At 41.1% G+C, this 14,006-nt stretch overlaps 1 protein-coding gene across 7 annotated transcripts in view; it reads right to left on the bottom strand.

Annotated features, from left to right (window-relative positions):
* Positions 1-14,006, bottom strand: part of ZCCHC11 (zinc finger, CCHC domain containing 11) — a 157,802-nt gene that overhangs the window by 67,983 nt on the left and 75,813 nt on the right. For all 7 annotated transcript variants that reach the window (XM_014544781.1, XM_014544780.1, XM_005872464.2 and 4 more), the window contains 2 exons: positions 8,706-9,586; positions 530-693 (listed from right to left, as the gene is read on the bottom strand). In XM_014544781.1, the coding sequence (XP_014400267.1) occupies positions 530-693; positions 8,706-9,489 (948 nt within the window). In that variant the 5' untranslated portion in view covers positions 9,490-9,586. Of the gene's footprint in view, positions 1-529; positions 694-8,705; positions 9,587-14,006 lie in introns of those variants that run through there.

The following is a 14,006-nucleotide window of genomic DNA, read 5'->3' as shown; positions in this document are numbered from 1 at the left end:
CTATCATCATCTATCATATCTCTCTCTCTCTGAAAAGCAATGAAAAAAATATCCTCAGGTGATGATTTCTTTAAAAAGTAGGTATTTTATGCTTTGCGGGGCATATATTCTTTGCAGCAACTCTCAACTCAACCTGCCATGGTAGCACAAAAGTAGCCATAGACAATAGGTAAACAAATGGGCATGGTTGCATCCCCCCCCCCCCAAAAAAAACCCATAAAACAAGGGGCTAAATGTATTTTACCACAATTTAAAAATACAAAACACACCAAAAAAAAAAATAAATAAGAGGCCACAGTTCATCAACCTCTGGGGATGAATAAATAAAGTCAGACTCACAGATGTAAGATTTGCTAAACAAAGGGAGGGAAGAGAGAAAGGAAAGGAGAGAAGAAGAAAGGAAAGACGTATGGAAAGATGAATGTTATTTCTGCCTTAGGAATAGAAGAAAAATAACAAGAGCTATACGTGGCAAAGAAAAGTTATGAAACATGCATTTCCTTCAAATAACTAAAACGACATAGTATACTTTTTCAAGTCGAAAGATGTGATCTCTTTCTAAGCGTTCTTCTGCTTGTTTCAAGCCTAGCCTCTGCTCCGGTGTCAATGTAGATTCATCTATCACAGTGGCATTTTCTAAATAGTCCATCTCTGAAGAAGTTTCTTTATGAGATTCATCATTCTTCATTTTACCTAGAAAAGGAAGCAATCACTTAGTTGTCGTCATTAGAACTGGTCAATTAAAAAAAAATGAATGCAAAACAGACATTCAATTTATACACATGCAGAAAAAATATTCTTTCCTTAGTTGTACAAGCTGGCATACCTATGAAAATGTAAGTAAGAGATATAATACATGGCATAGAAATTCACAAAGAAAAATCTACTTCATGGGTCAAATGCCTATCCTATCTTGTTCTTCAAACCTACCTATCAAGAGACAAATGTGCCCTAACTGGTCTGGCTCAGCGGATAGAGCGTCAGCCTGCGGACTGAAGGGTCCCAGGTTCAATTCCAGTCAAGGGCATGTACCTGGGTTTCGGGCACATCCCCAGTGGGGGGCGTGCAGGAGGCAGCTGAATCGATGTTTCTCTCTCATCGATGTTTCTAACTCTGTATCCCTCTCCCTCTCCCTCTCCTTTCCTCTCTGTAAAAAATCAATAAAATATATATTTTTTTAAAAAAGAGAGAGATAGATGTGACTGAGACTTAGTGTTTAAGGCTAATATAATAAAAAACTCTTTTAAATACCAAAGATTAGTCATTGAACTAAGTCACTTTAGCAACTTTAGCATTATACACTAGCAGCTAAAAGAACATACATACTCCAGACCACAAACCCACACCAGGCTCCTCTTTCTTTGCTTTCACTAAACCCACTGATACATATTTTTTATTAGTCTCCTAAATAGATTGTAATCTCTTTAAGGCATAGGTTATGTGATTTTATCTTTGCATTCCCAGCACCTAGCAATATGTATGTACCTGACATACACAGTAGGTTCCACCACAAGTCTGATTTTTTAAAATACTAATTGCGTCATGTTATTCTCTTGCTTAAAATACTTTCTCAAAGCATTCAGAATAAACATAAACTCTTTAGCATATTATACACAGTCCTTACACTCATGAAGGCAGTAAACAGTATACAGTAATTCCAAGCTGTAGTAAGTGCTATAAAGGAAAGACCAACTTTAAATATGAGAGTCAGGGAAAGTGTCTCTGAAATGTTAAGCTAAGACCTCAAGAAAGAGAGCTATGCTATCTCTATCTCTAACCTTATATCCTACCCTAACATTTTTTACCTCATTCGTACCACGTATGCTAGAATGGATCACTGCTACTTCAAGTCTCAATATCTTTACATACGCTTTTCACTCCACCATCAAGACCCTCTCCACGTCAACTAGTAATGTTTACCTGTCCTGCAAAATTCAGCTTGTCACCTGTTTCAGAAAACAGCTGATATTCTTTATCCTATATAATAAAAGGCTAATATGCAAATCAACCAAAGGGCGAACGACCAGTCACTATGATGCTCACTGACCATCAGGGGGCAGATGCTCAACGCAGGAGCTGCCCCCTGGTGGTCAGTACACTCCCACAGGGGGAGTGCTGCTCAGCCAGAAGCCAGGCTCACAGCTGGCAAGCCCAGTGGCAGTGGCAGGAGCCTCTCCCGCCTCCACTGCAGGTGGGCGGTAAGGAGTAGGGGTCCCGGGCTGCGAGAGGACACAGGCCAGGCTCAGGGCCCCCCATCCCCCCAGTGCACGAATGTTGTGCACCAGGCCTCTAGTATTTTAATACAATGCCTACACCGGAGATGACACTTAATTAAAGTGTGCTGAATAAACTAATTTGGATGTACCTAAAAGCACTCCTAAAAGTAAATGATTATAGATAATCAACAAATCTCTCCATTCTGCTCTCAAATGCCAACTACATGCCAGATACAAGAAATCTGATGGTCAATTTTACCTTTTGACAGCACTAATTTTCTGGACAAAGAAGAAATAGTATGCCTCTGGAGGTGATATATCTCCTACCATAAAAGCGGAGAACAGGAAGGCAAATTCTAGCTTCAAACATTACAAGTCTCACTAGGTTAGCTAAGTGTTTTTTAAATTATTGTCGAGAGTCCTGGCCAGGAAGCTCAACTGGTTACGGTGTAGTTCCAATACATCAAGGTTGCGGGTTCAATCCCTTATTAGGACACATACAAGAATCAACCAATGAATGCATAAATAAGTAGGACAACAAATCAATGTTTCTCTCTCTCTTTTTCTATCTTTTGAAAAAATTCAATCAATAAAAACAAATTGTCAGGTGAACAATTTGCAACTGTGTCCTAATATTTGGAAAAATAATTTAGTCTTTTAGTAATAATTTTATGATGGAAATGTAAAAGAAAAGGTAAAATCCTAGTCTTATTTCAAGATTTCATGAAAAAGGATAGCAGCAAGAAATATAATATTCTAACCTTCGTCTCTAAATGTACAACTTGCCCTGTATGACAATAATTTAAGAAACACTTAGTTTAACCTAGTGTTAAACACTTCTAATGTTTGAATCACTTTTTGTAACATCTTTATGAAAGAGTTTGCCTTCCTATTCTCTGCTTTTGTGGTAGGAGACACATCATCTCCAAAGTCACACCAGCAAATCCTGTGTAATTATCACTTTTACCAATATGAAGCATTAGAGAAAGCTATCTTTCTTTAAAAGTCAAAAATAAATCAAATTATTTAATTTCCTGAAATCAACATCAAAATTAAATAACATCAGGCATAATTTCCCAAACTGTGTTTCACAGAACACTAGTTTTTAAGGTATTAACACTCTGACAAAAGAAGAGTTGAAAACAGGTATTCAAACTAAAACCTGCACATGAATGTTCATAGCAACACTATTTACAACAGTCAAAGGTCGAAACAACCCAATATCCATCCTATTAATAAAAGCCTATGTGGTCGTCATGCCCTCACGCCGTGACGCCCTCACACCACAACAAGAAATCACCAGGAGGCTGCGTGCGCAGCGGGCGTGCACGGGTGGGCAGGGGCTTGATGCTGAATGCGTGGCGTGGAGGCAGAGCCTGCGGCTCCGCGCAGTGAGGCCTGGCGGTTCCGCAGCTCTGCGTGGTGAGGCCGGAGGTCCCGCGGCTCCGTGTGGCGCAAAGGCGGGACCCCCGACTCCGGCCTACCTCTTTGGGGCAATCCATCGAGGAGCCCCGGATGGGTGGGCAGGGCCTACCTCTTTGGGGCAATCGATCACGGGCTCCTGCACTGAGAGAGAGCACAGGCCAGGCTGAGAAACCCGCCCCCCTGAGTGCATGAATTTCGTGCACTGGGCCTCTAGTCACTAAATAAATGAAGAAATAAAATGTGATATATCTATACGATGGAATATTATTCAGCTGTCTTAGTCAGTTTAGGCGGCCAAAACAAAATTCCACAAACTGATGGAATTAAACAACCGGAATTTGTTTTCTCACAGTTCTGGAGGCAGGAAGGTCAAGATCAAGGTGCCAACAGGATTGTGTTTGATGAAAACTCCCTCCTTGAATTGTAGACAGTCACCTCACATGGCCTTTCTTTGGTGCATACACTGAGAAAGATCTTCTTCTTCCTCTTCTTATAAGGCCTCATGATTTATCGGCTTAGGACCCCAGCTTTATGACCTCATTTAATCTTAACTACCTCATAAAAGCTCTTATCTCCAAATACAATCACATTGGGAATTAGGTCCTCAACATGGGAATTTTGAGAGGAACCAATGCAGTTTATAGCATCAGCATTAAAAAGGAAAGAAGTACTGCTATAACTACATGAATGAATTTTTAAAACATGATGTTTAATGAAGGAAGCCAGACAAACAACACATATTGTAGGATTCCATTTCTATGAAATATTTAGAATAGGAAAATACACAGAAACAAAAAGCCAATTATTGGTTGTCTAAGGCTGCAGCAAGGGGGAAATGGATTTCCTTTTGGGGTGATGAAAAATTTCTGCAATTAGGTAGTGGTGATGGTTGTATAACACTGTAAATGTACTTAATTACATTAAACTGTACCTTTAAAATAGTTAAAATGGTCCCTAACTGGTTTGGCTCAGTGGATAGAGCATCAGCCTGCGGACTGAAGGGTCTCGGATTCGATTCCGGTCAAGGGCACATGCCCAGGTTGTGGGCTCGATCCCCAGTAGGGGGCGTGCAGGAGGCAGCCAATCAATGATTCTCTCTTATCATTGATGTTTTTATCTCTCCCTCCCTCTCCTTTCCTCTCTAAAATCAGTAAGAATATATTAAAAAATAAAATAGTTAAAATGGTAAATCTTATTATCTCTATATATAAAAGGCTAAGTGACAAACCGTATGTCTGTCCGACTGTTCGACCGACCAGCCAGTACATATGATGCACACTGGCAATTTAAAAATAAATGGGGACTCGCGCATGTGCAATACATATAAAGCTCTCGGAATGGATATTATTGAAATGATTTGTAACGGATCTATTGTTGAAGCTACCTTTGGAAATAGTGTATCTATAGATAATATTAAAAATATATCTAAATGCACGATTCTTTGTCCAAAAAATGAACACGTTCATAAATTAAATGAAGAAATTTTGGATATACTCGATGGAGATTTTCACACCTATGTGATGATTTCAGCGATTCAATGGATGATGCTGAAAAGGAAAATTTTCCCATAAAATTTCTTAATAGTATTATTCCTTCGGGAATGCTGTGCCATAAATTAAAACTGAAAGTAGATGCAATCATCATGCTGAGAAATCTTAATAGTAAATGGGGTCTTTGTAATGGTACTAGATTTATTATCAAAAGAGTGTGACCTAAGATAATAGAAGCTGAAGTATTAACAAGATCTGTGGAAGGAGAGGTTGTTCTGATTCCAAGAATTGATTTGTCCCCATATGACACTGGCCTCCCATTTAAATTAATTCGAAGACAGTTTCCCGTGATGCCAGCATCTAATTGCAGAACTTTTTCATTAATAAATGACTATTAATAAATCACAAGGACAAACTATAAACAGAGTAGGAATATTCCTACTTGAACCCATTTTCAGACATGGTCAGTTATATGTTGCTTTCTCTCGATTTCGAAGAGCGTTTGACGTTAAAGTTGTAAATACTTCATCACAAGGGAAATTAGTCAAGCACTCTGAAAGTGTTTTTACTCTTAATGTGGTATACAGGAAGATATTAGAATAAATTTAATCAATTTATCAGTCATTGTTTTTATCAATGTTTTTATATCCTGTCTTTGTTGTTACATCATGTTGTTATTGCTTATTAATCAACTTATATATTATTTTCATATACATTTTACTAATTTTCTTTCATCTCTGAAACTTCTGTTATAGATAAAGGGCAAATAGCAATATTAAAATATTTCTTCTAATTAATTTCCTTTCAATGTGCACGAATCTATACACCGGGCCACAATAAAAAGTAATGGTGTATTAATACATGCTACAACATGGATGAATCTTGAAAACATTGTGCTAAATAAAAAAAAAACAGACACAAAAGGTCACATGTTGTGTGATTCCATTTATATAAAACTAGAGGCCCAGTGCATGAAATTCGTGTAGTTGGGGGGGGGGGGGCCAGCCTGGCCTGCACCCTCTCACATTCCGGGAGCCCTCAGGGGATGTCTGACTGATGGCATAGGCCCGCGGTGAGCCAATGCGATGAGCAGGTCTATGCCGTCAATCGGACATCCTTAGCGCTGCCGTGGAGGCAGGAGAGGCTCCCACCACCCCCACTGCACTCGCCAGCTGTGAACCCAGCTCAGGGCTTCTGGCTGAGCAGCACTCTCCCTGTGGGAGCACACTGACCACCATGCTGATTGAACTCAGATATGGCTGCCAGCCAGCTCTGTGATGGGGGATGTCCTAGCACAGGAACAATGACCCCTGTGAGCATCTCCGTCGGGAAAAAGCCACCCCTGAGTTCCTGCCCCGATGCCAGACAGTCTAATTCCTCCCCATATGTGTCTCGGTCCCCGAAAGCTGCCTGGCGCTTTGGCTCAGAGAGATCAAGTCCGAGTAAGTTCGTGTGCTGGCCCTTTAACAGGAACACCTGGGTCTCCAGCAGCCTCCATGTCACTCAGCCACAATCCCCTCTGGTTTTTACAGCCCGAAATTATGGACTCTTCTCTTCCCAGCTCTGAAACCCTACCCTGGGGGTCTGGTGTGCGGCTGGGATCACCTGCTTCTCACAGGCAGCCTCCACAGAGACTATCTCCCTCCCGATTAAAAAATGGCACATGTGGATGTCAGACCAGCCCATTCTGCACCTCCGCCCAGCTACCAGTCTCAATGTGCTTTCTTCTTTACTTCTCCAGCTTTCAGGAGGTTCTGAATGATGGTTGTTCTGTATTTTAGTTGTAATTCTGATGTGGTTGTGGGAGGCGGCGCATACTGGCATTTAACTATGCTGCCATCTTGGTTCTCTCCTATTTTTTCTTATATACCTAAAGATACTACTAAGTTTTTTTAAATGGTCTATCAATATAACATTATGTGTATACTACCATAAATAAAAAGAAGCTTTTTCTGAACTCTTTACCAGTCTTTCACAAAGTGTGGCAAATAATGATTTAGAAGTAGCTTTTTCTTTTTTGTCTATACATCAAGAAAAGGCTTTATTCTTTTAGCCACAGAAGTATTACAAAAGACTGCCAAAGAAAAATCACTAGACGAAATGAGAATTAAAGTACTCAAAAGACAAGGATAATGTCTACAAACAATTAATTAAAACTCAGATTAAAATCCCAGAAGAAAATGAACTTTACAATGATAATTCTCAAGTAAATTGCAATAGTGTCCTAATCAATCTTTGCTTCCAGCCCTGTTCCTGTCAAAGAATTTGCTGTACTGTAGCCAAATATATACACAGCACTATCTTTCTTAAAACTATTCAATGGCTTCTCAAAACATCCTATATAATAAAAGCCCAGCGACCATAACGGCAAAACGACCGCTCGACCAGTCACTATGAGATGCACTGACCACCTCTTGGTTTCTCCCCCCGGCCAGCAGGCTCCAATCGCCGGATGGCAAACAGGAAACCGGGGTGGGTGGCAGTGGGGGGGCGGGACTGGCGAGTGGGCAGAATGGCCAACCTCTTGGTCCCTTCCCTCGGCCCGCAGGCTCTGATCGCTGGATGGCGAATGGAGAACCAGGGTGGCACCAGGCCAAGGCCCCCGCCCCCCCACACACAGAGGCTGACCCGCGGTGGGGGTGGGGCTGGTGAGTGGGCGGGAACAGCGGGCCTCTCGGTCCCTCCCCACCGGCTGTCAGGCTCCCATCACCCAATGGCAAACTGGGAACCCAGGTGGATGGCGGCAGGGGGCGAGACCGGCTGCCGGCAGCTGGGGAAGATGGCCCTGATCGCAGGTTAGGCCTAGGAACCGTACCTGCACACAATTTCGTGCACCGGGCCTCTAGTTCATTAATAAAGTCCAAACTCTTTATAATGTCCTAAAAGACCCTTTATCTCCAATTCCTGTGTACTTTTCAGATGCAACTTTTGCACTTTTCCCCTCAATTCACTGTTCTAGTCACATTGCAATCTCACATTTATATCATGCATTTTTTTCAACCCAAAGTCCAAATCTCTATTAAATCATGTGCATTCTCAACTCAAGTTTTTGACACAACTAAATTACCACTTTATCTGTATTACCCCCATTTAACTAGAAGCTTTCTTGAGGTCTGGGGCTGTGATGGGGGGGGGAAGAATTGTTCTTTTTTGGTTGGTATTTTTGGTTTTCCATTATAAACACATGCTTGTCACATAATAACAACTCAATACATCACATGTTTGATAAATAAATGAGCAATATATTACCAGGATCATCTAAAAAGAGTATGAGAAGAGGAGGGGAGGGGACAGGGAAAGAGAGGAGGGAAGGGAAGGGTGATGGGAGGGGAGGGGAGGGGAGGAAACATACTGACTATATTGACTACAGGAGCCACTAAATGTATATTTGCACAAGCTTTTTACCTACTATAATAAATGTAAAGTTCTTTTTTTAGCTTAAAGAGCCATATTATTAATGTTCTTCTGAATTTCAAAGTGGTTAAAATAATAATGGGGATAATTTAAAGAATGTTAATATAGGAAAATCCCCACCCCCAAAAAAGACTTGTGGAATAATCTAATTTGTACTTACTCAAATCATCCGATATGTCCTCAATTCCTGACGCACTATCATCAGAATCACCAGTATTATCTGTAGATGTTTGTTGCTTCTGAGATCGTGGTGAGTTTTCCGGAGCAGATTTTTCTCCCTCTACATCAATATTCACCTTGTCAAGAGAAGTACAAGAGCTTGGATTTTTTTTTCCAATCTGCTGTAATTCTGTCTGCCTTATGTTTTCTTTCAACAGTGAGCTGGGCACCTTCTCTGCTTCTGCTGGTGAGCTGGGAACTTTTTCTGATTTCATCTGAGAACTGGGTGCTTTTTCTTTCTTCTGTGAACTAAGTGCCTTTTCTGCTATTGCTGCCTGTGAACTGGGTGCCTTTTCTGTTTTCACTGGTGAATTAGGTGACTTTGTCAATTTTTCTGCTTTTGCCTGTAAACTGGATGCTTTTTCTACTTTTGCCTGTGAAACAGGTACCTTTTCAGTTCTCACAGGTGAATTAGGTGACTTTTTTGCTTTGCAATGACTTTGATCTCGAAGGACTAACCCCAAATCTTTGGAGCCTGGAATATTGGCAACATTTACTTTACATGATTTAACTTCTGTTTTTTCTATACAAATATCATTTTGCTTATTTTTTTTACTACTATTCCTATTTGGGGAGCTGATCCCAATTTCTTTTATGGATTTATCATTTCTGGCTTTCAAAGTTTGATTAGTTATAACTTTAACTGTTTTGCTTTCTTCAGAAAGAGCCCAAGCATTCTTCTTTGGTTCATGATTTTCATTTTTAGAGGTCTTAGACTCTTCCATTATTTGAAAAGCTGCTTCTTTCCAATTGTGATATTGTAAAATAGCAGATCTCCAGTAGTTTGAACTGCTTCAAATCCAGTTTAGGCAAGCAACCAATCTATTGAATTAAAAACAAACAAACAAACAAACAAACCAAAAAAAAAAAACCTGTTATTTAAAATGCAAAGTCACTTTTTAAAATTTGATGAGACATTAAAAAAAACTTTTAAAAATTGTTCTCAAATTGAAATAATAGTAAAAAAATGTTTAAGCTCTGAAAACTATATGAGAAAGAATTAAAGCCCACTTAGTAAATAATAGCCAAATGCTTGTTAAGGAGGTTCTAATGTAATTATGGCAGTAAGTGTCAAAACAAGGGAATTTTAGAAGTAAAACATATTACTCAATAAGAATTTCAACTAACAGGAAAATGATTGTGATGTACCACAGTTAATATAAAAGAAAATGAAACAAAGAAAATACAAGAATTCCAATCTATATGCAACATAGGAAATCTATATTAATAAAAGGGTAATATGCTAATTAGACCGGACATCTTCCGGATGACCTTCCAGATGTCCTTCCGGACAAAGCCACGGTGGCGGGGCCAAGGCAGAGGCAGTTAGGGGCGATCAGGCCGGCAGGAGAGAGCTGTTAGGGGGATCAGGCTGACTGGGGAGAGCAGTTAGGGGGATCAGGCCGGCAGGGGAGAGCAGTTAGGGGGATCAGGCCGGCAGGGGAGAGCAGTTAGGGGGATCAGGCCGGCAGGGGAGAGCAGTTAGGGGGATCAGGCCGGCAGGGGAGAGCAGTTAGGATTAGGCAGGCAGGCAGAGTGGTTAGGGGCGATCAGGCAGGCAGGGGAGAGCGGTTAGGGTTATCAGGCAGGCAGGCACTGACCACCAGGGGGCAGATGCTCCAACCAGTAGGTTAGCTTGCCGCTGGGGCAGATTGGGACTGAGTGAGCCTATCGGGACTGAGTGAGATGGGCCAGACATGCCCTGGAGCCCTCCCGCAGTCGCTTCCCAGCTGGCCGACCTCCCACATCCCTCCCTGGCCCCGATTGTACACCGGTGGGGTCCCTCGGCCTGGCCTGCGCCCTCTCGCAATCTGGGACTCCTCAGGGATGTCGGAGAGCTGGTTTCAGCCCAACGGCGGAACAACAGGTTGCTATGATGCACACTGTCCAACAGGGGTCAGACGCTCAATGCAGGAGCTGCCCCCTGGTGGTCAGTGCGCTCTCACAGGGGGAGCACCGCTCATCCAGAAGCCGGGCTCACAGCTGGCGAGCACAGCAGTGGTGGTGGGAGCCTCTTCCACCTCCACAGCAGCACTAAGGATGTCCCGACTGTCAGCTTAGGCTGCTCCCCGTGGCACTGTCAGTCAGACATCCCCCAAGGGCTCCTGGACTGCGAGAGGGTGCAGGCTGGGCTGAAGGACCCCCCGCCCCCGAGTGTACGAATTTCGTGCACTGGGCCTCTAGTTTATTTATAAGCAGAAGAGTGGCATAATTTCTGTTTTAGGTTAACTTCAGTAAAACAGGAGCACATAGTGGTGAAGAAAAGGAGATGAGTTAGTAAAGTAAATGACAGTAATTACCAATAATAGTAAAAAGCATTAGGAGGTTATTTAGGGCCTTATCACAAGCAATTTTGGTTAAGTTGGGGAGAGGGAGAAGCTGTATTAAAGTTAAATGGGTTGCTTTCCAGAGGACCTTTCAGACTCCTCAATATGCTAATGAGCATGATAAATCTGACAGATAAATTTACAACATTTGCCTAAAGGAGCCTCTTTTGCCAAGACCACCTATCGATACACATCTCAAAGAAGTGCAAGGAATACAGATTTTATAACACTGTTCTATGAAACTGAGTGAGAAAAGCAGAGGGCAGCAGAGGGCTTAAGACAGAGGTAAAACAACAGCAAATGCAAGGAGCAGGAAAGAAATCTAAAACACTGTCAAGCTGTGATAAGAAGCTAACTAAACATAAAACACCAGTCTACTAGCTTATACAATTTGCAGCTATTTAAATTCATAGTAAGCAGGGAATTGACAATGAATATTTCAATAGGGTAAGGAAACACAACAGTAATGGTACTGGTTGGGGGAAGGATAAAGCCAAAGAGAGACGACATATAGAGAGATAAAGAATAAATCAGAAAACTAAAGAAACAAGAAAAATGCTCATATAGATATTTAGGAGATTTTGGTTGGAAGTAGAACCATTTTCAAACCATATGATTAGGTATGTCCAGAAAAGTATACTTGAATATCACTGCAATACAAAAATTAAGAAAAAATAAAGTTAAGGTGCTAGATGAGGTTCAAATGTAATGCTCCCAACTGCCCAATATGATGTCAAGAATTAAACCAAAGTATCAGTGAGTAAAGAAGAGTGATCTACAGATTCCTAAACTAAACAAACAGCATTAGATATACAGACAGCAGGGAACCAGTTTTTAAAAAAGAGGAATTTCAGCCCAGCAAATGTAGTTCAGTGGATGAGCATCAACCTATGAACCAAGAGGTCAAAGTTCGAGTCCTGGTCAGGACACATGCCCAGGTTATGTGCTCGATCCACAGTGGGGAGCATGCTGGAGACAATGATTCTCTCTCATTACTGATGTTTCTCTCTCTCCCTCTTCCTTCTTCTCTCTGAAATCAATAAAAATACATTTTTTTAAAAAAAAAAAAGAGGAACTTTACAGGAGACTAGAAGAATAAACAGACAATATGTATAAAAAATATGGGTCTGGTTTCCTGGCCTTGAGGAAACAGGTGTGAGGAAAATAAGGTACATCCCTGAGAAGATTTAGAGTGGTTCTCAACCTTTTTTCTAATCCAATACCTCTGAAAAATAAATATAAAGAGGGTAACTGTGAGTGGTTTATAGCCTCCCAAAAATATAAAAAGGAACACAAGAATGAGGGGAGAGAAGATATCTGGTGAGTGGTTTATAAGGCTTTACAGAGTTATTATGAAATGCCTTCCTAAAGAAGTATAAAAATCACTGGTTGAAAACTGATACTGTCACATAAAGCTTAAATACAAGTTCCAAATACAAACAAATTTTTATCTATATGACACAATTCAAGATACTGTCACATAACAATACCACAAGCTCCTACATAAGCTCTTATAAATATTTCAATTTAAAAATATATTTTTATGATTCAGCATCAGCTAATATATATCTAGTATTCATTTATTTTATGCATCTGCGAAGTTAACACAGTCTTGTTGTGTTTCTATTTTATATATTACTAGAGACCCAGTGCACGAACTCATGCACCAGTGGGGTCCCTCGGCCTGGCCTGTGGGATCAGGCCAAAACCACCTCTCTGACATCCCACAAGGGGTCCTGGATTGCCAGAGGGCGCAGGCCAAGCCAAGGGACCCCACTGGTGCATGATCGGGGCTGAGGAGGGATGCAGGAGGTTGAGCAGCCCGGGAGGGACCGTGGGAGGGCTCCAGGGCGTGTCCGGCCCATCTCACTCAGTCCCAATTGGCTGGACTCCAGCAGCAAGCTAACCTGACAGTCAGAGTGTCTGCCCCCCTGGTGGTAAGTGCACGTCATAGCAACTGGTCAACCAGTCTACTGTCTGCCCCCTGGTGGTCAGTGCATGTCATAGTGAGCGGTTGAGCAGCCTTAGCATATCATTAGCATATTACACTTTGGTTGAATGGCCAACCGGATGACCGGACACTTATATATTAGGCTTTTATTATATAAGATTGAGGCACCCTGAGTTTATGACTTGCCTAAAATGACACAAATGGGACTGGTTTATGACTAACAAGAAACAAGGGTCCCAATTTTTGGTCCTAGAGCATGTCTCTTAGCCTAAACCAGTGGTTCTCAAACTTTTTGATCTCAGGATATTTATCCTCTTAAAAATTACCCGGAATCCAAAGAACTTTTGTGTATGTGTGGGTTATAGCTATTGAGATTTATGTCACTAGATTTTAAAACGGAGAATTTTTCAAATACAAGAATATATTAACTTATTCTATGATTCCAATATTACCCAAATGCCAAAACCAGACAAGATATCACAAAAAATTATAGACTAATGTCTCTTATGAATATAAATGTAAAAATCCTCAATAAAATACTAACCAACCAAATCCAGCAACAAAAGGATTATATGCCAGGAATAGGGGGTATCTATTCCAGGAAATGCAAGGTTGGCTCAACATATGAAAATCAATTGATGTATACACCATGTTAAAAGAATAAAAAACAAAAATCACTAAACCAAAAAAGCATTTGATAAAATTAATTTAAGACCCATTTATGATAAAAAATACTCAATAAACTAGGAATAGAAAGTAATCTTCTCGATGGAGAAACCAAGATGACAGCATAGGTAAACACCGGAGTTTGCTGCCTCGAACAACCACTTCAAAAATACAACTAAAAGACGGAACAGACACCATCCAGAACCACAGGAAGGCTGGCTGAGTGGAAATTCTACAACTAGAAGGAAAGAGAAAAGCATACCGAGACTCAGAGGAGGCGCAGTGCGGAAGTAAAATA

This window comes from Myotis brandtii, unplaced genomic scaffold, assembly GCF_000412655.1.
Source record: "Myotis brandtii unplaced genomic scaffold, ASM41265v1 scaffold382, whole genome shotgun sequence".
Lineage (NCBI taxonomy): Eukaryota > Metazoa > Chordata > Mammalia > Chiroptera > Vespertilionidae > Myotis > Myotis brandtii.
The sequence above is the reverse complement of the archived record's forward strand: the minus strand, read 5'-3'. Positions and strand labels throughout refer to the sequence as shown.